Source organism: Bufo gargarizans, chromosome 1 (genome assembly GCF_014858855.1).
Source record: "Bufo gargarizans isolate SCDJY-AF-19 chromosome 1, ASM1485885v1, whole genome shotgun sequence".
In the NCBI taxonomy this organism is placed as follows: Eukaryota; Metazoa; Chordata; class Amphibia; order Anura; family Bufonidae; genus Bufo; species Bufo gargarizans.
Genome location: NC_058080.1, coordinates 381,112,552 through 381,138,722, shown reverse-complemented (window position 1 = coordinate 381,138,722; position 26,171 = coordinate 381,112,552). Strand labels below are relative to the sequence as shown.

The 26,171-nt window shown below is 46.4% G+C and overlaps 1 protein-coding gene across 2 annotated transcripts in view; it reads right to left on the bottom strand.

Annotated features, from left to right (window-relative positions):
- Window positions 1-26,171, bottom strand: part of JAK3 (Janus kinase 3) — a 283,985-nt gene that overhangs the window by 61,665 nt on the left and 196,149 nt on the right. For both annotated transcript variants that reach the window (XM_044285317.1, XM_044285325.1), the window contains exons 12-14: window positions 23,907-24,038; window positions 20,327-20,411; window positions 19,258-19,391 (exon numbers count right to left, since the gene is read on the bottom strand). In XM_044285317.1, coding sequence (XP_044141252.1) covers window positions 19,258-19,391; window positions 20,327-20,411; window positions 23,907-24,038 — 351 coding nt within the window. The remainder of the gene's footprint in view (window positions 1-19,257; window positions 19,392-20,326; window positions 20,412-23,906; window positions 24,039-26,171) is intronic.

The following is a 26,171-nucleotide window of genomic DNA, read 5'->3' as shown; positions in this document are numbered from 1 at the left end:
GCGTCTTAATCAGCATGATGGGCAATCCCCCCGAAACAGCTGTCTGCAGATGAGGTGCTGGCTTATTTAATATCCGAGTCATGTCTCAATGCCTATTTAAAGGGTCAAACATTGACAGGCAGAGCTTGTTAAGAGTAGGGATGAGCGAACCCGAACTGTATAGTTCGGGTTAGTACCGAATTTTGGGGTGTCCGTGACACGGACCCGAACCCGGACATTTTCGTAAAAGTCAGGGTTCGGTGTTTGTCGCTTTCTTGGTGCTTTTTGAAAGGCTGCAAAGCAGCCAATCAACAAGCGTCATACTACTTGCCCCAAGAGGCCGTTACAGCCATGCCTACTATTGGCATGGCTGTGATTGGCCAGTGCAGCATGTGACCCAGCCTCTATTTAAGCTGGAGTCACGTAGCGCCGCACGTCACTCTGCTCTGATCAGTGTAGGGAGAGGTTGCAGCTGCGACGTTAGGGCGAGATTAGGCAGTGATTAACTCCTCCAAAAGACTTCATTCAGTGATCGATCTGCAGCTGTGGATCATTGAACTGCTGCTATTCAATTGCTCACTGTTGTTAGGCTGCCCAGAGCGTTTTTCATTCACTTTTTTCTGGGGTGATCGGCGGCCATTTTGTGTCTTGTGGTGCGCCAGCACAAGCTGCCACCAAGTACATTTAACCCTCAATAGTGTGGTTATTTTTTGGCTATATCCTACATCAGGGTGAATCTGTCACACCAAATGCATTTAACCATCAATAGTGTGGTTATTTTTTGGCCATATACTACATCACGGGCAAGCTGAGCCTGTCACCAAGTGCATTTAACCCTCAATAGTGTGGTTGTTTTTTGGCTATATCCTACATCAGGGTCAAGCTGTCACACCAAGTGCATTTAACCATCAATAGTGTGGTTATTTTTTGGCCATATCCCAGTCTAATTCTGTCTGTAAACGTATACCTGTCACCCAGCGCTTAAATAATAGGCCTCAAATTTATAGTCATCTAAATCTGTGGTTATTGCTGTAGCTGGTCAAGTTATTTAGTGTCCGTCAAAGCACAGTTTTTTTTCTGGGTTGAAATACAATTCCCAATTTTGAAATTTCCTAATTTAGTGGTTTCTGCTGTATCAGACCTACTTTAAATCTATCCCTAAAAGGGTATATTAGATTCAAGGTGCTGATAGGGTCATTCTCAATAACTTCACACACACGCTACTGTGCATATCCTAGTCTAATTCTGTCTGTAAACGTATACCTGTCACCCAGCGCCTAAATAATAGGCCTCAAATTTATAGTCAGCTAAATCTGTGGTTATTGCTGTGGCTGGGCAAGTTATTTAGTGTCCGTCAAAGCACAGTTTTTGTTCTGGGTTGAAATACAATTCCCAATTTAGCAATTTCCTAATTTAGTGGTTTCTGCTGTATTAGACCTACTTTAAATCTATCCCTAAAAGGGTATTTAGATTCAAGGTGCTGATAGGGTCATTCTCAATAACTTCACACACACGCTACTGTGCATATCCTAGTCTAATTCTGTTCGTAAACGTATACCTGTCACCCAGCACCTAAATAATAGGCCTCAAATTTATAGTCAGCTAAATCTGTGGTTATTGCTGTAGCTGGTCAAGTTATTTAGTGTCCGTCAAAGCACAGTTTTTGTTCTGGGTTGAAATACAATTCCCAATTTTGAAATTTCCTAATTTAGTGGTTTCTGCTGTATCAGACCTACTTTAAATCTATCCCTAAAAGGGTATATTAGATTCAAGGTGCTGATAGGGTCATTCTCAATAACTTCACACACACGCTACTGTGCATATCCTAGTCTAATTCTGTCTGTAAACGTATACCTGTCACCCAGCGCCTAAATAATAGGCCTCAAATTTATAGTCAGCTAAATCTGTGGTTATTGCTGTGGCTGGGCAAGTTATTTAGCGTCCGTCAAAGCACAGTTTTTGTTCTGGGTTGAAATACAATTCCCAATTTAGCAATTTCCTAATTTAGTGGTTTCTGTTGTAGCAGACCTACTTTAAATCTATCTCTAAAAGGGTATATTAGATTCAAGGTGCTGATAGGGTCATTCTCAATAACTTCACACACAAGCTACTGTGCATATCCCAGTCTAATTTTGTCTGTAAACGTATACCTGTCACCCAGCGCCTAAATAATAGGCCTCAAATTTATAGTCAGCTAAATCAGTGGTTATTGCTGTGGCTTGTCAAGTTATTTAGTGTCCGTCAAAGCACAGTTTTTGTTCTGGGTTGAAATGCAATTCCCAATTTAGCAATTCTCTAAATTAGTGGTTTCTGCTGTATCAGGCCTACTTTAAATCTATCCCTAAAAGGGTATATTAGATTCAAGGTGCTGATAGGGTCATTCTCAATAACTTCACACACACGCTACCGTGCATATCCATGTCTAATTCTGTCCGAAAACGTATACCTGTCACCCAGCGCCTAAATAATAGGCCTCAAATTTATATTCATCCAAATCTGTCATTATTGCTGTAGCTGGTCAAGTTATTTAGTGTCCGTCAAAGCACAGTTTTTGTTCTGGGTTGAAATACAATTCCCAATTTAGCAATTTCCTAATTTAGTGGTTTCTGCTGTATCAGACCTACTTTAAATCTATCCCTAAAAGGGTATATAAGATTGAAGGTGCACATAGGGTCATTCTCAATAACTTCACACACACGCTACTGTGCATTTCCAAGTCTAATTCTGTCTGTAAACGTATACCTTTTACCTAGCGCCTAAATACTAGGCCTCAAATTTATTATTAAATTAGTGTAATACGGTACCTAAATAGATAGCCAGATAGTGTTAGGTGTCTGTAAAAAAAGGCCTGAATTTGATTTCAATACATTGGGCCAAATAATATTTTTCTTATTGTGGTGAACGGTAACAATGAGGAAAATATCTAGTAAGGGACGCGGACATGGTCGTGGTGGTGTTAGTGGACCCTCTGGTGCTGGGAGAGGATGTGGCCGTTCTGCCACAGCCACACGTCCTAGTGTATCAACTACCTCAGGTCCCAGTAGCCGCCATAATTTACAGCGATATTTGGTGGGGCCCAATGCCGTTCTAAGGATTGTAAGGCCTGAGCAGGTACAGGCATTAGTCAATTGGGTGGCCGACAGTGGATCCAGCACGTTCACATTATCTCCCACCCAGTCTTCTGCAGAAAGCGCACAGATGGCGTCTGAAAACCAAGCCCATCAGTCTGTCACATCACCCCCATGCATACCAGGGAAACTGTCTGAGCCTCAAGTTATGCAGCAGTCTCTTATGCTGTTTGAAGACTCCGCTGGCAGGGTTTCCCAATGGCATCCACCTAGCCCTTCCCCAGCGGTGGAAGACATAGAATGCACTGACGCACAACCACTTATGTTTCCTGATGATGAGGACATGGGAATACCACCTCAGCACGTCTCTGATGATGACAAAACACAGGTGCCAACTGCTGCGTCTTTCTGCAGTGTGCAGACTGAACAGGAGGTCAGGGATCAAGACTGGGTGGAAGACGATGCAGGGGACGATGAGGTCCTAGACCCCACATGGAATGAAGGTCGTGCCACTGACTTTCACAGTTCGGAGGAAGAGGCAGTGGTGAGACCGAGCCAACAGTGTAGCAAAAGAGGGAGCAGTGGGCAAAAGCAGAACACCTGCCGCCAAGAGACTCCGCCTGCTACTGACCGCCGCCATCTGGGACCGAGCACCCCAAAGGCAGCTTCAAGGAGTTCCCTGGCATGGCACTTCTTCAAACAATGTGCTGACGACAAGACCCGAGTGGTTTGCACGCTGTGCCATCAGAGCCTGAAGCGAGGCATTAACGTTCTGAACCTTAGCACAACCTGCATGACCAGGCACCTGCATGCAAAGCATGAACTGCAGTGGAGTAAACACCTTAAAAACAAGGAAGTCACTCAGGCTCCCCCTGCTACCTCTTCTGCTGCTGCCGCCTCGGCCTCTTCTGCTGCTGCCGCCTATGCCTCTTCCTCCGCCTCTGGAGGAACGTTGGCACCTGCCGCCCAGCAAACAGGGGATGTACCACCAACACCACCACCTCCGTCACCAAGCATCTCAACCATGTCACACGGCAGCGTTCAGCTCTCCATCTCACAAACATTTGAGAGAAAGCGTAAATTCCCACCTAGCCACCCTCGATCCCTGGCCCTGAATGCCAGCATTTCTAAACTACTGGCCTATGAAATGCTGTCATTTAGGCTGGTGGACACAGACAGCTTCAAACAGCTCATGTCGCTTGCTGTCCCACAGTATGTTGTTCCCAGCCGGCACTACTTCTCCAAGAGCGCCGTGCCCTCCCTGCACAACCAAGTATCCGATAAAATCAAGTGTGCACTGCGCAACGCCATCTGTGGCAAAGTCCACCTGACCACAGATAAGTGGACCAGTAAGCACGGCCAGGGACGCTATATCTCCCTAACTGCACACTGGGTAAATGTAGTGGCGGCTGGGCCCCAGGCGGAGAGCTGTTTGGCGCACGTCCTTCCGCCGCCAAGGATCGCAGGGCAACATTCTTTGCCTCCTGTTGCCACCTCCTCCTACTCAGCTTCCTCCTCCTCTTCTTCCACCTGCTCATCCAGTCAGCCACACACCTTCACCACCAACTTCAGCACAGCCCGGGGTAAACGTCAGCAGGCCATTCTGAAACTCATATGTTTGGGGGACAGGCCCCACACCGCACAGGAGTTGTGGCGGGGTATAGAACAACAGACCGACGAGTGGTTGCTGCCGGTGAGCCTCAAGCCCGGCCTGGTGGTGTGCGATAATGGGCGAAATCTCGTTGCAGCTCTGGGACTAGCCGGTTTGACGCACATCCCTTGCCTGGCGCATGTGCTGAATTTGGTGGTGCAGAAGTTCATTCACAACTACCCCGACATGTCAGAGCTGCTGCATAAAGTGCGGGCCGTCTGTTCGCGCTTCCGGCGTTCACATCCTGCCGCTGCTCGCCTGTCTGCGCTACAGCGTAACTTCGGCCTTCCCGCTCTCCGCCTCATATGCGACGTGCCCACCAGGTGGAACTCCACCTTGCACATGCTGGACAGACTGTGCGAGCAGCAGCAGGCCATAGTGGAGTTTCAGCTGCAGCACGCACGGGTCAGTCGCACTGCGGAACGGCACCACTTCACCACCAATGACTGGGCCTCCATGCGAGACCTGTGTGCCCTGTTGCGCTGTTTCGAGTACTCCACCAACATGGCCAATTGCGATGACGCCGTTATCAGCGTTACAATACCACTTCTATGTCTCCTTGACAAAACACTTAGGGCGATGATGGAAGAGGAGGTGGCCCAGGAGGAGGAGGAGGAGGAGGAGGAGGAAGAGGGGTCATTTTTAGCACTTTCAGGCCAGTCTCTTCGAAGTGACTCAGAGGGAGGTTTTTTGCAACAGCAGAGGCCATGTACAAATGTGGCCAGCCAGGGCCCACTACTGGAGGACGAGGAGGACGAGGGTGAGAAGGAGGTGGAGGAGGATGAGGATGAAGCATGGTCACAGCGGGGTGGCACCCAACGCAGCTCGGGCCCATCACTGGTGCGTGGCTGGGGGAAAACGCAGGACGATACGCCTCCCACAGAGGACAGCTTGTCCTTACCTCTGGGCAGCCTGGCACACATGAGCGACTACATGCTGCAGTGCCTGCGCAACGACAGCAGAGTTGCCCACATTTTAACGTGTGCGGACTACTGGGTTGCCACCCTGCTGGATCCACGGTACAAAGACAATGTGCGCACCTTACTTCCTGCACTGGAGCGTGATAGGAAGATGCGCGAGTGCAAGTGCACGTTGGTAGACGCGCTACTGAGAGCATTCCCAAATGTCACAGGGGAACAAGTGGAAGCCCAAGGCCAAGGCAGAGGAGGAGCAAGAGGTCGCCAAGGCAGCTGTGTCACGGCCAGCTCCTCTGAGGGCAGGGTTAGCATGGCAGAGTTGTGGAAAAGTTTTGTCAACACGCCACAGCTAACTGCACCACCACCTGATACGCAACGTGTTAGCATGAGGCAACATTTCACTAACATGGTGGAACAGTACGTGTGCACACTTCTCCACGTACTGACTGATGGTTCGGCCCCATTCAACTTCTGGGTCTCTAAATTGTCCACGTGGCCAGAGCTAGCCTTTTATGCCTTGGAGGTGCTGGCCTGCCCGGCGGCCAGAGTTTTGTCTGAACGTGTATTCAGCACGGCAGGGGGCGTCATTACAGACAAACGCAGCCGCCTGTCTACAGCCAATGTGGACAAGCTGACGTTCATAAAAATGAACCAGGCATGGATCCCACAGGACCTGTCCTTTCTTTTGTGGAGATTAGACATTAACTACCTCCCCTTAACCATATATTATTGTACTCCAGGGCACTTCCTCATTCAATCCTATTTTTATTTTCATTTTACCATTATATTGAGGGGCAACCCAAAGTTGAATGAACCTCTCCTCTGTCTGGGTGCCGGGGCCAAAATATCTGACAATGGACTGTTACAGTGGTGGGTGACGTGAAGCCTGATTCTCTGCTATGACATGAAGACTGATTCTCTGCTGACATGAAGCCAGATTCTCTGTTACGGGACCTCTCTCCTCTGCCTGGGTGCCTGGGCCTAAATATCTGACAATGGACTGTTACAGTGTTGGGTGACGTGAAGCCTGATTCTCTGCTATGATATGAAGACTGATTCTCTGCTGACATGAAGCCAGATTCTCTGTTACGGGACCTCTCTCCTCTGCCTGGGTGCCAGGGCCTAAATTTATGACAATGGACTGTTACAGTGGTGGCTGACGTGAAGCCTGATTCTCTGCTATGATATGAAGACTGATTCTCTGCTGACATGAAGCCAGATTCTCTGTTACGGGACCTCTCTCCTCTGCCTGGGTGCCGGGGCCTAAATTTATGACAATGGACTGTTACAGTGGTGGCTGACGTGAAGCATGATTCTCTGCTATGATATGAAGACTGATTCTTTGCTGACATGAAGCCAGATTCTCTGTTACGGGACCTCTCTCCTCTGCCTGGGTCTAAATATCTGACAATGGACTGTACCAGTGTTGGGTGACGTGAAGCATGATTCTCTGCTATGATATGAAGACTGATTCTCTGCTGACATGAAGCCAGATTCTCTGTTACGGGACCTCTCTCTTCTGCCTGGGTGCCTGGGCCTAAATATCTGACAATGGACTGTACCAGTGTTGGGTGACGTGAAGCATGATTCTCTGCTATGATATGAAGACTGATTCTCTGCTGACATGAAGCCAGATTCTCTGTTATGGGACCTCTCTCCTCTGCCTGGGTGCCGGGGCCTAAATATCTGACAATGGACTGTACCAGTGTTGGGTGACGTGAACGGTAACAATGAGGAAAATATCTAGTAAGGGACGCGGACATGGTCGTGGTGGTGTTAGTGGACCCTCTGGTGCTGGGAGAGGATGTGGCCGTTCTGCCACAGCCACACGTCCTAGTGTATCAACTACCTCAGGTCCCAGTAGCCGCCATAATTTACAGCGATATTTGGTGGGGCCCAATGCCGTTCTAAGGATTGTAAGGCCTGAGCAGGTACAGGCATTAGTCAATTGGGTGGCCGACAGTGGATCCAGCACGTTCACATTATCTCCCACCCAGTCTTCTGCAGAAAGCGCACAGATGGCGTCTGAAAACCAAGCCCATCAGTCTGTCACATCACCCCCATGCATACCAGGGAAACTGTCTGAGCCTCAAGTTATGCAGCAGTCTCTTATGCTGTTTGAAGACTCCGCTGGCAGGGTTTCCCAATGGCATCCACCTAGCCCTTCCCCAGCGGTGGAAGACATAGAATGCACTGACGCACAACCACTTATGTTTCCTGATGATGAGGACATGGGAATACCACCTCAGCACGTCTCTGATGATGACAAAACACAGGTGCCAACTGCTGCGTCTTTCTGCAGTGTGCAGACTGAACAGGAGGTCAGGGATCAAGACTGGGTGGAAGACGATGCAGGGGACGATGAGGTCCTAGACCCCACATGGAATGAAGGTCGTGCCACTGACTTTCACAGTTCGGAGGAAGAGGCAGTGGTGAGACCGAGCCAACAGTGTAGCAAAAGAGGGAGCAGTGGGCAAAAGCAGAACACCTGCCGCCAAGAGACTCCGCCTGCTACTGACCGCCGCCATCTGGGACCGAGCACCCCAAAGGCAGCTTCAAGGAGTTCCCTGGCATGGCACTTCTTCAAACAATGTGCTGACGACAAGACCCGAGTGGTTTGCACGCTGTGCCATCAGAGCCTGAAGCGAGGCATTAACGTTCTGAACCTTAGCACAACCTGCATGACCAGGCACCTGCATGCAAAGCATGAACTGCAGTGGAGTAAACACCTTAAAAACAAGGAAGTCACTCAGGCTCCCCCTGCTACCTCTTCTGCTGCTGCCGCCTCGGCCTCTTCTGCTGCTGCCGCCTATGCCTCTTCCTCCGCCTCTGGAGGAACGTTGGCACCTGCCGCCCAGCAAACAGGGGATGTACCACCAACACCACCACCTCCGTCACCAAGCATCTCAACCATGTCACACGGCAGCGTTCAGCTCTCCATCTCACAAACATTTGAGAGAAAGCGTAAATTCCCACCTAGCCACCCTCGATCCCTGGCCCTGAATGCCAGCATTTCTAAACTACTGGCCTATGAAATGCTGTCATTTAGGCTGGTGGACACAGACAGCTTCAAACAGCTCATGTCGCTTGCTGTCCCACAGTATGTTGTTCCCAGCCGGCACTACTTCTCCAAGAGCGCCGTGCCCTCCCTGCACAACCAAGTATCCGATAAAATCAAGTGTGCACTGCGCAACGCCATCTGTGGCAAAGTCCACCTGACCACAGATAAGTGGACCAGTAAGCACGGCCAGGGACGCTATATCTCCCTAACTGCACACTGGGTAAATGTAGTGGCGGCTGGGCCCCAGGCGGAGAGCTGTTTGGCGCACGTCCTTCCGCCGCCAAGGATCGCAGGGCAACATTCTTTGCCTCCTGTTGCCACCTCCTCCTACTCAGCTTCCTCCTCCTCTTCTTCCACCTGCTCATCCAGTCAGCCACACACCTTCACCACCAACTTCAGCACAGCCCGGGGTAAACGTCAGCAGGCCATTCTGAAACTCATATGTTTGGGGGACAGGCCCCACACCGCACAGGAGTTGTGGCGGGGTATAGAACAACAGACCGACGAGTGGTTGCTGCCGGTGAGCCTCAAGCCCGGCCTGGTGGTGTGCGATAATGGGCGAAATCTCGTTGCAGCTCTGGGACTAGCCGGTTTGACGCACATCCCTTGCCTGGCGCATGTGCTGAATTTGGTGGTGCAGAAGTTCATTCACAACTACCCCGACATGTCAGAGCTGCTGCATAAAGTGCGGGCCGTCTGTTCGCGCTTCCGGCGTTCACATCCTGCCGCTGCTCGCCTGTCTGCGCTACAGCGTAACTTCGGCCTTCCCGCTCTCCGCCTCATATGCGACGTGCCCACCAGGTGGAACTCCACCTTGCACATGCTGGACAGACTGTGCGAGCAGCAGCAGGCCATAGTGGAGTTTCAGCTGCAGCACGCACGGGTCAGTCGCACTGCGGAACGGCACCACTTCACCACCAATGACTGGGCCTCCATGCGAGACCTGTGTGCCCTGTTGCGCTGTTTCGAGTACTCCACCAACATGGCCAATTGCGATGACGCCGTTATCAGCGTTACAATACCACTTCTATGTCTCCTTGACAAAACACTTAGGGCGATGATGGAAGAGGAGGTGGCCCAGGAGGAGGAGGAGGAGGAGGAGGAGGAAGAGGGGTCATTTTTAGCACTTTCAGGCCAGTCTCTTCGAAGTGACTCAGAGGGAGGTTTTTTGCAACAGCAGAGGCCATGTACAAATGTGGCCAGCCAGGGCCCACTACTGGAGGACGAGGAGGACGAGGGTGAGAAGGAGGTGGAGGAGGATGAGGATGAAGCATGGTCACAGCGGGGTGGCACCCAACGCAGCTCGGGCCCATCACTGGTGCGTGGCTGGGGGAAAACGCAGGACGATACGCCTCCCACAGAGGACAGCTTGTCCTTACCTCTGGGCAGCCTGGCACACATGAGCGACTACATGCTGCAGTGCCTGCGCAACGACAGCAGAGTTGCCCACATTTTAACGTGTGCGGACTACTGGGTTGCCACCCTGCTGGATCCACGGTACAAAGACAATGTGCGCACCTTACTTCCTGCACTGGAGCGTGATAGGAAGATGCGCGAGTGCAAGTGCACGTTGGTAGACGCGCTACTGAGAGCATTCCCAAATGTCACAGGGGAACAAGTGGAAGCCCAAGGCCAAGGCAGAGGAGGAGCAAGAGGTCGCCAAGGCAGCTGTGTCACGGCCAGCTCCTCTGAGGGCAGGGTTAGCATGGCAGAGTTGTGGAAAAGTTTTGTCAACACGCCACAGCTAACTGCACCACCACCTGATACGCAACGTGTTAGCATGAGGCAACATTTCACTAACATGGTGGAACAGTACGTGTGCACACTTCTCCACGTACTGACTGATGGTTCGGCCCCATTCAACTTCTGGGTCTCTAAATTGTCCACGTGGCCAGAGCTAGCCTTTTATGCCTTGGAGGTGCTGGCCTGCCCGGCGGCCAGAGTTTTGTCTGAACGTGTATTCAGCACGGCAGGGGGCGTCATTACAGACAAACGCAGCCGCCTGTCTACAGCCAATGTGGACAAGCTGACGTTCATAAAAATGAACCAGGCATGGATCCCACAGGACCTGTCCTTTCTTTTGTGGAGATTAGACATTAACTACCTCCCCTTAACCATATATTATTGTACTCCAGGGCACTTCCTCATTCAATCCTATTTTTATTTTCATTTTACCATTATATTGAGGGGCAACCCAAAGTTGAATGAACCTCTCCTCTGTCTGGGTGCCGGGGCCTAAATATCTGACAATGGACTGTTACAGTGGTGGGTGACGTGAAGCCTGATTCTCTGCTATGACATGAAGACTGATTCTCTGCTGACATGAAGCCAGATTCTCTGTTACGGGACCTCTCTCCTCTGCCTGGGTGCCTGGGCCTAAATATCTGACAATGGACTGTTACAGTGTTGGGTGACGTGAAGCCTGATTCTCTGCTATGATATGAAGACTGATTCTCTGCTGACATGAAGCCAGATTCTCTGTTACGGGACCTCTCTCCTCTGCCTGGGTGCCAGGGCCTAAATTTATGACAATGGACTGTTACAGTGGTGGCTGACGTGAAGCCTGATTCTCTGCTATGATATGAAGACTGATTCTCTGCTGACATGAAGCCAGATTCTCTGTTACGGGACCTCTCTCCTCTGCCTGGGTGCCGGGGCCTAAATTTATGACAATGGACTGTTACAGTGGTGGCTGACGTGAAGCATGATTCTCTGCTATGATATGAAGACTGATTCTTTGCTGACATGAAGCCAGATTCTCTGTTACGGGACCTCTCTCCTCTGCCTGGGTCTAAATATCTGACAATGGACTGTACCAGTGTTGGGTGACGTGAAGCATGATTCTCTGCTATGATATGAAGACTGATTCTCTGCTGACATGAAGCCAGATTCTCTGTTACGGGACCTCTCTCCTCTGCCTGGGTGCCGGGGCCTAAATATCTGACAATGGACTGTACCAGTGTTGGGTGACGTGAAGCATGATTCTCTGCTATGATATGAAGACTGATTCTCTGCTGACATGAAGCCAGATTCTCTGTTACGGGACCTCTCTCCTCTGCCTGGGTGCCGGGGCCTAAATTTATGACAATGGACTGTTACAGTGGTGGGTGACGTGAAGCATGATTCTCTGCTATGATATGAAGACTGATTTTTTGCTGACATGAAGCCAGATTCTCTGTTACGGGACCTCTCTCCTCTGCCTGGGTCCCGGGGCCTAAATATCTGACAATGGACTGTACCAGTGTTGGGTGACGTGAAGCATGATTCTCTGCTATGATATGAAGACTGATTCTCTGCTGACATGAAGCCAGATTCTCTGTTACGGCACCTCTCTCTTCTGCCTGGGTGCCTGGGCCTAAATATCTGACAATGGACTGTACCAGTGTTGGGTGACGTGAAGCATGATTCTCTGCTATGATATGAAGACTGATTCTCTGCTGACATGAAGCCAGATTCTCTGTTATGGGACCTCTCTCCTCTGCCTGGGTGCCGGGGCCTAAATATCTGACAATGGACTGTACCAGTGTTGGGTGACGTGAAGCATGATTCTCTGCTATGATATGAAGACTGATTCTCTGCTGACATGAAGCCAGATTCTCTGTTACTGGACCTCTCTCCTCTGCCTGGGTGCCTGGGCCTAAATATCTTACAATGGACTGTACCAGTGTTGGGTGACGTGAAGCCTGATTCTCTGATATGACATGCAGACTGATTCTCTGCTGACATGAAGCCAGATTCTCTGTTACGGGACCTCTCTCCTCTGCCTGGGTGCCTGGGCCTAAATATCTGACAATAGACTGTACCAGTGTTGGGTGACGTGAAGCATGATTCTCTGCTATGATATGAAGACTGATTCTCTGCTGACATGAAGCCAGATTCTCTGTTACGGGACCTCTCTCCTCTGCCTGGGTGCCTGGGCCTAAATATCTGACAATGGACTGTTCCAGTGTTGGGTGACGTGAAGCATGATTCTCTGCTAGGATATGAAGACTGATTCTCTGCTGACATGAAGCCAGATTCTCTGTTACGGGACCTCTCTCCTCTGCCTGGGTGCCGGGGCCTAAATATATGACAATGGACTGTTACAGTGGTGGGTGACGTGAAGCCAGATTCTCTGCTATGGGACCTCTCTCCAATTGATATTGGTTAATTTTTATTTATTTTATTTTTATTTTTATTCATTTCCCTATCCACATTTGTTTGCAGGGGATTTACCTACATGTTGCTGCCTTTTGCAGCCCTCTAGCCCTTTCCTGGGCTGTTTTACAGCCTTTCTAGTGCCGAAAAGTTTGGGTCCCCATTGACTTCAATGGGGTTCGGGTTCGGGACGAAGTTCGGGTCGGGTTCGGATCCCGAACCCGAACATTTCCGGGAAGTTCGGCCGAACTTCTCGGACCCGAACATCCAGGTGTTCGCTCAACTCTAGTTAAGAGCTAATTTGCATCCCTTTCTTGCCAAATGGAAAACTAACTAGTAGAGGAATGTCTCAAAGCTCAACCATGAGGGGAGGGATTTAGATGACATAAACGGGAGGGAGAAGCAAACTTCCCCCTCTCTGTTCACTGGGGGGTTTCTGGATAGTTGGGAGTTGCATAGATCCACTGCAGTTCTTTTCTTTTTTTCTTGAGAAAAAAAAAGTTATGTTGCCTCTGGATCTTGTGCTTCTAGTACAGGGGCCCATTGTTTGCATGTCTCAAGTCGGAAAAACAATTGCAGAGGCAATAGATGCATTTTATAACATGAAATGTGCATTGATTGCTGCCCCTTGAACTAGGCATCCCTGACTCCAAGACTTTTGTATTATTTTGCCATGAATAAGCAAGGCAAGCTAGAGGATTCTTCAACCAAGACCATGGAGGCAGGCAGAGACTGTTGGGGTATTACTCTGTGGTTCTGGACCCTGTAATCATAGGATCTCCATTTGTGTATGAATAGTTGCGGCTGCAGCTGAACTTGTTAAAAACCTGCAAGTGCTCCATGTGGTGTCTGATATTTTTATTTTATTTTTATTTATTTTTTTATTTTTTTAACTGTTTTTATTAAGTTTTCAAATATTTAAAGAATAAACATACAAACAAAGGCAGTGTCGCACTGCTACCATTGGTATCCATTCTTACAAGTGCAAAGTAATTTACCAGTTGTAGTGTCCATGAACATACAGAGGCTGACAAAAACCCAACTAAGCTGTCAGTATTAGCCGTCCGCCTGGTGTCTGATATTTTACTAAACCAGACACCTGTCTACAGCTAGACCAAAAACAGTTTCAAAGTTAGATTCACCAAATATGAAGTTTCATTTCTCTTACCCTCCAATCTAGTGAAGTATTGCAATGTTCTGAATCTGACCACCTTGATGCTGGTGGATTTAGAAAAGGGGGAGGATATGGAGAAAGTGGAGAACAAGGTGAAATCCAGTGTCTAATTTTCAAATTAGTAAGTGAGGTATACCCATTTAACATGACACACAAATATGATAATGAAGCATTGATAGGTATGGAAACAAGTGGTTTGCCCAATATTACTGGTGTACCACTCAATAACCCTCCTGCTGAGTATTTTGTAGATGGCTTAAGATCATGGGAGAAAGACCGAGGAAGATTAATTGCTAGGTATGCCATAGTCCAAAATGGTGAGGCAGTGATAAAGAAACAACTCCCTTATAGTTGCTTGACACAAGAGGTAGAGATGAAGGCACTCACTGCAGCCTGCAATCTGGCTAAGGGAAAAGACATGACCATCCATATGGACTCAAGGTATGCATTTGTTGTAGCACATGACTTTGGAGCCATTTGGCAGAGCCGCAGTTCTTGAGCTCTGTAGGTAAGCCTATAAAGAATGCTGAGGCTGTACAACAACTATTGGATTCACTGCTATTACATCAAAGAGCAGCTATGGTGAAGGTGTGAAGCTGTAGGGAATATATAGTCAGATCAGGTGGCCAGAAAGGCAGCATTACTAGCCTTGATAGCGGCTGCCCCATCAGCCATGCTTGCAGTAGAGGTAGGACTGCTAAAGACCCTCCAGAACCGTACATCCCCTTACAAGGAAAAAGGTGTGGATGGAGGTAGGTGTCATACAAGGAGAAGGAGGGTTCTGGCGTATACACACTAAGGTCTGTCTGTCCCGTTGTTTGTTTTCCATTATGGCCACACTGTCCCAGTCAGTGGTCCATAACTTCAAGGGCCATAGTTTTACAGAACTGGTTTGCCCCAGGGTTTCAGGATGCTGCCGAAAATTGTTTTTACAGGGATGCCTTACATGTGCAAGGCATAACCCTAGTAAGAGCACCACAAGACCAGATTACCCATTTCAGAGATCGCAGGTGGACTACATATACTGTAACTATCTAAGGTGGGTAATTAAGAGTATGTCCTGGTCTGAGTAGACTTCTCTGGATGGTCTGAAGCCTGGCCAGAGGCACATGCTATTCCAAAAGCCACCGCTCAGAAACTGTTCAAGGAAGTAGTATGCAGATATAAGGTTCCAGAAGTAAAAGTGAGAGGGATACACACTTCACAGGGGAAATCATGAAAGCAGAGACAGAGGCCTTAGGCATCCAACAAGCATTACATGTTCCATGCCACCCACAAAGTTCTGGAAAAGTCAAAAGAAGGAATGGTGCAGTTAAATTGAAAATTCAAAAAGCCATGGAAGAGACGGGGAAGAATTGAGTTGATTGCTTACATGTAGCCTAGCCTTGTTCTCAATCAGGTACACTCCAAGTAGAAAAACTAGATTCTTCCCTTATGAAATCCTCTTTGGGTCTGCCCTTCATACTAGCTTGTATTTTCCACAGGTATTGGCAAGGAAACAAAGTTCATTGTCAGAGTATGTGCAGACCGTACAGGCACAATTAAATAAGGTACATAAACAGGTGTTTGCATCTATTCCAGATCCCAATTCCAGATCAACAGTCTTGAAGGGAGTCACTCTTTGGAACCAGAACACTAGGTGGTCCTGAGGAGAGATGTCAGGAAAAGCCTTGATAGCCAGTTTGAGGAACCCTTCAAACGTCCTCTTGTCAACTCCAGGAAAGATAAATTGGGTCCATGACAGCCATTGCAAGAAAGTTTTGAGAGTTGAAACTGGAAGAGATGATGCCTCTCATCCTTTTTGTGGCCATTAATCCTGGTGCAAAGAATATATGGACTCTTAATAAGATGTTGAAAGAGGACTGGATAATCTCCCCCTGGAAAAATCCAGGATATAATTGAAATGTGCAATTGTGATGTAATTTGCAGGATGCTCAGGAGGTAATCAGGTGAAGATATAGGCAACTTCTGAATGTGTGATTACACATGTCAATGTATCTCCTAGGCTATACCTGAAATTATTCACAAAAGGGGGGATTTGTGAGGGAAAGCATAAAGGCATCCATTTTGTAAATCTATAACATGCACTTACATAGGAGGGGGACTTAATTTTCTTATCTCAAACTAAACATAGTAACTCAAGGGGTGTCTGTGTTTGTTTGTGTATAAATACCTCCACTGCTCATAAAAAAAGGGCATTACGAGGAACACATCTTGTATGGCTACTTTCACACTGGCGTTTTGGTTTCCCTTTGTGAGATCCGTTCAGGGATCTCACAAGCGGTCCAAAGCGGATCAGTTTTGCCCTTAATGCATTCTGAATGGATAAGGATCCGCTCAGAATGCATCAGTTTGGCTGATGGCGAACACCAGCTTACAGCGTTTTGGTGTCTTTCAATGGGGACGGATCCATTTTCACTGACACAATATGGCACAATAGAAAATGGATCCGTCCCCCATTGACTTTCAATGGTGTTCAAGATGGATCCGCTTTGGCTATGTTAAAGAGAATACAAACGGATCCGCTCTGAACGGATGCAGACGGTTGTATTATCAGAACGGATCAGTCTGTGCATATCCATGACAGATCCGCACCAAACGCCAGTGTAAAAGTAGCCTAAGTGTGTCTGTGTCGTGACCTTGAGCCGGCTCACTCAACTTCAGAACTATTAGGTGACTGGGTCAGTTTTTGGGTTATTAAAAACGACTTGTAAGGACACCAAAAGTTTTTGGATAGATTCCCTGTGTGCCTGAAAAGTGGCGTTAAAAAATTGTTGCATGTGCCACTTTTTGCCGTCCTTGCCACTTTTTTGAAAGGGGGCATGGCAAAGGGTGGGAAGGGATATGGCCAACCTCTGCATAAAATTTATCTTCATGTACGCCAGTTTTCTTGCATAAACGAAAGCCAGAATTCTGCGGCAGCTCTGAGCTGTCGTAGAATTCTGGTTAGGCGCACGGACTGCAGGAGAATGTGCCTAATTTATGATGAGGCTTGCACCTTGTCCTAAATTAGGCACATCCTCTGGCAGCGCAGGGGTATCAAGACAGGTGCAGAAAGCACCAGCCTTGATAAATCTCCCCCCTTTCAGTTGTAAATGTCTTTTAGTTGTTCACCATTTTAGTTTATTTTTATAGTTTAAAAAGCCCATTGGAGTCTACAGACAAAAATGCTATATGAAAAGTCATAACTAAATTGTGTGCCGTGAAGTGACTGGAATTGACAGCAAAAAGGTAAAAAATAAGCCTTAAAAAGTGTAAATAAACCTTTGATAAAAACTGAAAGGGCAGCAGCGCTGCTGAGATCACTCTGTCTAGTTTGCTTTCAATGACTTAGCTTATAAAGCGTGCAGAGTATGGATTCATAGAAAGAATATAGGATCTGTACTCCGCACACTCCATATGCCAAGCAGGGGCGATGAAAGCCGAATGGGCAGAATATTAGGAACAGAGCTGCTGCCCCTTCATTTTTTTTATCAGAGGTTTAGTTACCCTTTAAGCAAAATGCTAGAGATATTGGGGAATATAAGGATCAGGCAGAGTTCAACTGCCTACATGCAGCAATAGAACATGTAATTATGGATAAGGAAGAAAAATAAATGTGGAGTAGAGATGAATAAATCTATTCTAAAATTCAGAAATGTGACCCGAATTTTTCAAGAAGTTCAGATTCTACAAAACAGAAACTTGTGTGATTCGATTCATGACCATCGAGAGAGAAGTGAGAAATGTCCAGGCTATTGGAACACTTTCAATTCGGGTAGAATTTATTTGGACCTGAATTGAATTTGTCAGCCCATTCAGCCGAATCGGACCTGAACTGAATCTTAAGAAATTCTCTCATCTCTAATAGGGAGCACTGACCAATAGCACAACTCAGCCCCCGACTGTTGAAGGTGCTGTGTCTAGTACTGCAGCTAAGCTCAGTTCAATCGAATGGGCCAACCAAAGGCAGAAGCACATGTATGTTCCAACGAACGCCACTGCTTCTTTGGTTCTGCTGATTGGTGGGGAACCCATTTATCTCAACAGAAAACCATCAATGTAAACCTCCAAAAAAAACATTTAAATCACAAAATTGTTATAGCTGTTCACAGAAATGAAAATAGTGTTATATTTAAAAATTATACTGTATAATGCTTAGCTGTTTTTTAAGTGTAATTTCTTTGTTGAAACTTCTTATTCCCCTTATTATATCGAAATTTTGCAACATAGCAGTTTTTTTTATTGCAATTCAAGATACAATATTTTTGACATTATGGAAAATGTTGTAAGCTGCCCAGAAAAAGTGAAGTGGGACAACAGTCACTGTGTCACGTTAACATGGAAAGATTTGTGTGAAAAAATGGGGATTAATTATGATTTAAGAAAATGAAGAAAATGTTTCAGTTGTACAACCGTGCAGTAAAAAAATGTTTTGCACCAAGATGTGTTTTTGTGCCTCATGCAATAACTGTGTACTAGTATTCTGGTAATGACCTTATCCGTAGGGGATGAAAACACAAAAAACACCTACATCCATGATATACAACATTTCATACTAATGCACCACAGTCAAGAAAAAAATAAAATAAAATGTTAATTCTATCAAGAATGTTTATTGTCACTAATTACTGTTATTATAGCTCTAGCAGTAAAGTCTTCCCACAACCAACAGCACTCGTCCCACAATAAATTGCTGTATTGAAAGATCAGGCAAAACTTAAAAAAGTTTCAAATCAGTTTTTTTTTTTTAAACATGTTACTGTGTCTAAATATCATGTTTACATACTGGTTATGGTTCCTCTGGTCTAGTTTTGATTCGCTCTTAGAATGTCCACCTCATGCGTCCAGTGGTGTTCAGAAGAAGCCACTTCTAGTGCACAGATTCTTACTGGATGGCCTGTACAATAGCAGGTATAACTCTGCAGCTTGCGTAGTAGAAGATCCACTGAGTGATATTTATCAAGACTGGCATTCCCATACATCAGTCTTTATCCCCTGTGCATTGGAGTAAAATGTGCCTTATTTGTTAAGAGGCAGGTACCTCTTAATAGGTTAGGCGCATCTCTGGCACTCTGTGTGCCAGTATCTCAAATCTACGCCAGCCAGGGGCTGGCATAGACTAGGGCTATAACTTACGCCAGTTTCTGGTATAAGTTATAGTAAATCTGGCCGGCTGGGATAGGCTTTGCCCCACCTATAAAAGATTCTAATGCAAAGCAAAGCAAGATACACAAAAGACACCACAGTGCTACATATGTAAGATATAAATACTGTGGTCCAATCCTTACCATGTAGCAGAGGGCATATGCAAGTTGTTTGACAACTTCTAGCTTCCAGCTTATCGGTATAGGGCCTTTCTGTTGCCTTCGCTTCAAGTAAAGATCTACGGCACCCAGAGTCTCATATTCCTGAACCATAACAACTAGAAAACAATACAAATACTCAGTTACCACAGTACTATTGTTTTGCAGTATACTACATGAATTATAAAGGACCAATTCCAAATATAAAGAAACATTTTCCCACACATGAATTAATGCAAATTTTTTATCTGATACACTGATGAGCTTCAAAATTAAGAGGCACCCTGTTGTAGTGAATGAGAGTTATGTAAACACCATAGCAGAACAAGCTGCACTACAATGGGAGTTTTGGAAACAGTAGAGCGCTGGCCCGTTCAAATGTTTCTACAAGCCTAACCACCTAGGGCTGGCGCTCAATCCCCTGAAAACATCAAGATGGGACAACTCCTTTAACACAGCAACTTGTGTGTTACATTTTCTAAAATAAGCACATAGGGTAGGAGTGGATCATTAAAGGCAAGAAAGTATTAACAACATATAGTACTTCTCTCTCTTGAAGCCACTGCTGGTTTTGGCTTTAAGATCTGCATAAAAAAATGAACATTTGGCTGTACCCTTGTTCACAAAGGTATAGTGTGGTATAGTGCAGGTATAGTGTGATTTTACATTGACAAATGGATGACATCCAAAAAAGAGATTTTTTTTCTTTCTATACTTTTGCTCGATTGCAAAAGTATGAACAGGATCTAAAGAGGCAAAATTGCAGCTCCTAAATAGGAGATATTATTCTGGCCATTATAGAGCACTGATTTATCGTTTGACTGTCTTGGTTGCAAACAGTATCTAACGTGGACAAATGTATTATTATTTTTTTTAACCAAAAATAGATTTTCCTGGGAACAAAAAGGAAGGAAGACTCACACCTAATCACGTGGTCAGGGAGATGGGGTAATGGGGTGTTTTGTGACAATAACATAAATTAAGGCACACATGTAAAACTAGGCACACATGAAAGCAACAGAACAATGTGAATCGACCAGTGGGATACACTTACTCTGTTTTCCAACACAAACTCCATGTAGAAGGACTTGGTGTTTGTGAGAAAGTTGGTTCATTAAGCTTGCTGCTTCTAGAAAAGACTAAAAGTAAGTAAAAAACTGTAAGTTCAAATTATCATATAATATATTTCCTTTATATCTCCCAAAATATCATTTGAAATACACTAGGAAACAAACATTTCATGTTTCATAAGTTAAAAATGCATGATCTGTCAAGAATGGATATAGACTGATGATCATAAATGTTCTGGGTGTTTGTTTGTTTTTTTGCACTCAATATCAGTAAACACTAGAGATGAGCGAATCTAAGTTGACGAAGTGGAATTTGATTTGAATTTCAGGAAAAATTTGGTTCGCACCGAACCCGAGTTTCCTCACGCTTCGTGGTAACGAATTTCCTCACGCTTCGTGGTAACGATCACCCATAATGCCATGCATGCAGCCAATCAGCAGCCAGCTCGTCTTGTGATGTCACAGCCCTATAAATAGCATCAGCCATCTTGGATTCTGCCATTTTCCAGTGTACTTAGTGCAGGGAGAGATGTCAGGAGGCGCTAGGGACAGTGCTAAAAAAAAGTCATTGTGCTAAAAAAACTATTTACAAGTGCAGGGAACGATTATTCAAGGTGTAGGGAAAGGATAGGGAGGAATCATTCCACAGCATTTATGTTGAACAGGGTTCAGTAGGGGAGGTTACAGCCTTGGTAATAGGAACAATCCTATTACACCTTGCTGCATTGACTGCGGATCCAAATTGCTATTATACAGCTCTGTAATTCCAGAAAACTGTTCTTGTTATTGGGGTGCAAGTGCTGTTTGATACAGCCATTAACAGGGTTTATTGCAAGGAAATATTTATATGTCTTATTTGCCCTAGTGCGGTGCAGTTATATGTTCTAAAGCATTTTTGGCTTGTATTAGTGGAAAAAAAGGGCTTATTAGCCATTGTGTGGTGAATTGTGTGGTGAATTTGTGTTTTTGTTGTGTATTAGTGGCAAAAGAAATATATATTTGCCGTTCAGAGGTGCAGTTATATGTTCTAAAGCCTTTTGTGTCGTGTATTAGTGGCAAAAGTAAAATATATTTGCCGTTTAGCAAAGCAGTTATATGTTATAAAGCCCTTTTTGTCGTGTTATAGTGGCAAAATAAAAATATGTTTGCCATTCAGCGGTGCAGTTATATGTTTTATAGCCTGTTGTGGCGCGTATAAGTGGAAAAAGAAAAATACCGGTATATTTGCCGTTTAGTGGTGCAGTTATATGTTATAAGGCCCTTTTTGTTGTGTAATAGTGGCAAAATAAAAATATATTTGCCATTCAGAAGTGCAGTTATATGTTATAAAGCCCTTTTTTGTGTGTATTAGTGTGAAAAAAGGGCTTATTAGCTGTTGTGTGGTGAAGTGAGAAAATTATTGGGGTGTTTTAATTTCCTTTTTTTTTATTTATCTGATCTAACAGTATGTCAGACAGAGAAGTGACAGGCCCTGCACAGGGGAGTGGCAGAGACCTAAATATTTCTGGCAGAGGTCGCAGCAGAGTAAGGGTCCATTCACACGTCCGTTGTTTCTTTCCTAATCTGTTCCGTTTTTTGCGGAACAGATCTGGACCAGTTCTGTACCCATTCATTTTCAATGGGTCCTGAAAAAAATCGGACAGCACAATGTCCAATTTTTTTTCAGGACCCATTGAAAATGAATGGGTACAGAACTGGTCCAGATCTGTTCCGCAAAAAACGGAACAGATCAGGAAAGAAACAACAGACGTGTGAATGGACCCTAAGGGGGCATGGCAGCAGGAGTCGCAGTGAAAGGCCGGAGCTCCCTGTGTCATCTAGCGGTCGTGTCTTGACCAGCAACCTAGCAGTTCTTGAATGGTTGACCCGGTCATCTCGGTTTTGGATCCACTCCTGTTTTTTTGGGGGCATTAGCAATACTGATGTATTACTGACCAAATGCTGACCGAGTGAAGGCGGATGCCCAACAGACAGGATCCGTTTTTTGGGCGTTATTGTTCTGACGGATCAGAGGAAGGGCAAAATAATCAGTGACGTTAACACAAACTTACTGCTGACACCCTTTCCACTTTGTCAGGGGGGCTCTATTTGTATAAGCGTTTAATAGAACAGGTTCTGTAGACATCTATGTGGAATCAGCTGATGACGGTGTAAAAGGAGTGCACTTTTTCTTGGCGCTAACATCGACCTGTAAGGCTAAGTTCATACTTGAGTTATTTGGTCAGTTATGGCCCCGTGACTGCCCAAATAAGTGAAGTGTGCAGTGATTCTAATGTCATATGGACTCACAGTATAATTTCACTACAACAGCAGACTCCCTATGCGTGTTACTGCAAGGCACAGTGTTCTACACCACTATAAAGGCTCTCTGCAGCCAGGAAATAGCCTTTTTTTTTTTACATGATTCGCCGCAAATAAATTTGAATTGAACCAGATTTTTTTTTTTAATTCGGCAAACCGGCCGAATAGAATTTTTTTAAAATTCCAATGATTTGGCTACAAAATTTTCTTTAGTTTAGAATTTTATATTACTGTTGTCATGTGTCTTTGTGTAAAGTTGCTACAGATTATAGCCAGGGCCCTTCTCTAGGGGTCTGGTGTATTCAGCAATCTGAAATTGGCTGCTGGGGGTTAAAATTGTGGCCAGGTTGAAGTGCCAAGTTTGGTTGGCAATGACATACCAGTACATATTTTTTTTTACAGTAAGATTTTTATTGGTTTCCACAAGTTTTAAACAAAGAAAAGGTCTACATAAAGGGAATAAAAGCTCAGATTTCAGAGCTAAAAATGTTAGAGAGAAACAGCAACTTGCATCAGTAGTCAGAAATAGGAACTATAGTAATAGCTATAACTAGTAAGACATAAACTCAAATACTTGATGGACCAGAAATAGCTTTTTTTTTTTACCTTTGTATAGGTAGGCAGTAGCTCATCAACCACCTGCTCAATGTAATAATGTCTCTACAATTTCCTCTCCACTAACTAGAAATAGATATCTATTTGTATGAATTTAGAAGTAGGGATGATTAAATGAAAGGTGTCTGGGCCGCTTCACCTGCTTCGCGATGAGATCACAATGTTGGTGCCTAGGGTAGGGGAAGGGAGTAAGGAAGCTACTGGCCATGTTAGTTTAGAAGGTAGACCAGAAGAATAAACACATGGGTGCTACCAGTGAGGAAAATTATTCTTAATTGCATATTAATTGCTTTAATAGGATAATCCTTTTAATGTGTGGAGGAATTTTCATTTCACCTTCTCCAGAACCAAAAATAATAATAATTAAAATGGGTTGTTCAGAGGCTTTATATTGATGAACTATCCTCCTCCTATCCAACACCTGGCACCCCCTCCTATTAGCTGTTCGAAGAGGATGCAGCGCTCCTTCATTATACTACGCGTCATCTCCCCTGTAGTGGTGGCATAGTGAAATTACAAGTACTCCATTCAAGCGCTCACATGAAGTGCTGTCTCCTCTTCAAACAGCTGATTGCCTGGATTGCCAGGTTAGGATAGGTCATTGAAAGCAGAACCCCTTTTACTGTCTGTAAGCAGTAAACGCTTTACCTCTTGGTAATGCTGGTGAGTGGCATCAAGAATTTTCAGCAGAACATCAACTTTGTGCTCCTCCTCTCCATCTGCATCTCTGCGTAACCCATGAAATATTTTGGTGAAGGAGCCTTTTCCTTGGCTTTCCAACTGGAAAAGAGTTATGTGACATATCATGAGCATCACCATTCTAGATAGCTGTGCAACTGTTCCAGCAATAAATAATAACCCAAACTCATGAACCTTATAAAACATTTATGAACACTTGTGCAGACAAGAGCTGGAGGTGTTGACTAGTGTTGATCGACCACCAAAGTGCTTGGGTGCTCTGGTGCTTGAGTAGAACACTTTGGGATGCTTGGGTGCTCTACAGAGCACCCAAGCACAATGGAAGTCAATGGGAGAACCAGAGTATTGAACCAGTGTCACGGTGTGGTGTGGGAGGGTGTCAAGGAACCATGAACCAGACGTACAACAAGAGATAAGTGGAAATAAGAAGGCTTTATTGAAAATCAAGCTGTAAGGCAAAAGTCCAAACGGATGGCTAAACCGAAGCAGGGTCTTGCGAAGCCAGAGGTCAGGAACCAGGAGGGTAATCAGACGAAGCCTGGATCAGGAACCAGCAGGGTAGTCAGACGAAGCCTGGATCAGGAACCAGCAGGGTAGTCAGACGAGGCCTGGATCAGGAACCAGCAGGGTAGTCAGACGAGGCCAGGATCAGGAACCAGAAGCAGCAGCAGTCTTAGAAGCATGTGAACACAGGAGGACCAAGCAAGGAACTGAAGCCACAGACCTCCTATATATGAGCTAGGCATCCAGCTCCTCCCAGTGGGAAGGAGAAGCCGCTGGGTGGGAGGCTACAAGAAACCCAGAAACCAAGATGGCCGCCAGCACATGTCAAACGAAGGAGAACAGCAAGAAGGTAAGACCATGACAGTACCTCCCCCTCAAGGGCCCCTCCTCCGCGGAGTAAAGAACGGTTTCTGAGGGAAGCGTGCGTGGAAGGCTCGGAGCAAGGCAGGAGCATGGACATCTGCGGAGGGAACCCAGGAACGCTCCTCTGGACCATAACCACGCCAATGGACCAAAAACTGCACCCGACCGCGGACCAGGCGTGAGTCCAGGATATTGCTCACCTCATATTCCTCACGATTGCCCACTTGGACCGGACGAGGCCGAGGAACCGAGGAAGTGAAACGTTTACACACCAGTGGCTTCAACAGGGAGACATGAAACACGTTGGAGATCCGCATGCCAGGAGGAAGCGCAAGGGCATAGGCTACCGGGTTTACCCTGCGAAGCACTCGGAAGGGACCAACAAAGCGAGGCGCCAGCTTGGGAGTGGGCACTCGAAGGTTGAGGTTGCGGGTGGACAACCATACGCGGTCTCCGACCTGGTAGGAAGGAGCGGGCGCTCGTCTGCGATCAGCCTGGAGTCTCTGGCGCTGCGCAGAGACCTCAAGGGACCTCTGGATCTGTACCCAAGAAGCACGTAGGACGGAAAGGTGATCCTCCACAGCCGGAATATCCTGGGGAGAGAATACCTCCGGTAACACGGCAGGTTGGAACCCATAATTGGCCATGAAGGGAGACGTCCCAGAGGAAGAGTTCACCGCCGTGTTCCTGGCAAACTCAGCCCAAGGCAGGAGAGAGATGAATCCCCAACTGGGAGCAAAAGGAGCGCCAGAACCTGGACACGAACTGACTCCCCCGATCCGACACAATCTCCTTGGGCAAACCGTGCAACCGGAAGACCTCCCTGGCAAAAATCGTGGCCAACTCTTGTGCAGAGGGTAACTTCTTGAGAGGAACACAGTGGCACATTTTGGAAAACCGATCCACAATCATGAGAATGACCGTATGGCCTCGGGATGCAGGGAGGTCCACAATGAAATCCATCCCCAGGTGTGACCATGGACGCTCCCCGGTGGCTATGGGTTGCAAAAGGCCCAACGGACGGTGCCGAGGGGACTTACTCTGGGCACAAACGGAGCATGCCGCTACATATGCGGCGATGTCGGAACGTAGAGAAGGCCACCAGAACAGACGTGAAACAGCCCAGGACAGCTGATTCTTTCCAGGATGCCCCGCGGCCTTGGAGTTATGGTAGGTTCGCAACAACCGAGTGCGCAACTCCTCAGGCACAAAACATCTGCCGTTGGGTCTCCCAGAGGGAGCACCAGATTGAGCCGCCAAAATCTGCTCACCCAGGGGAGAGGTCAGGCTGGTGCGAATGGCGGCCAGGATCTGATTCGGAGGTATGACCGAAGTCGGAATCGACTC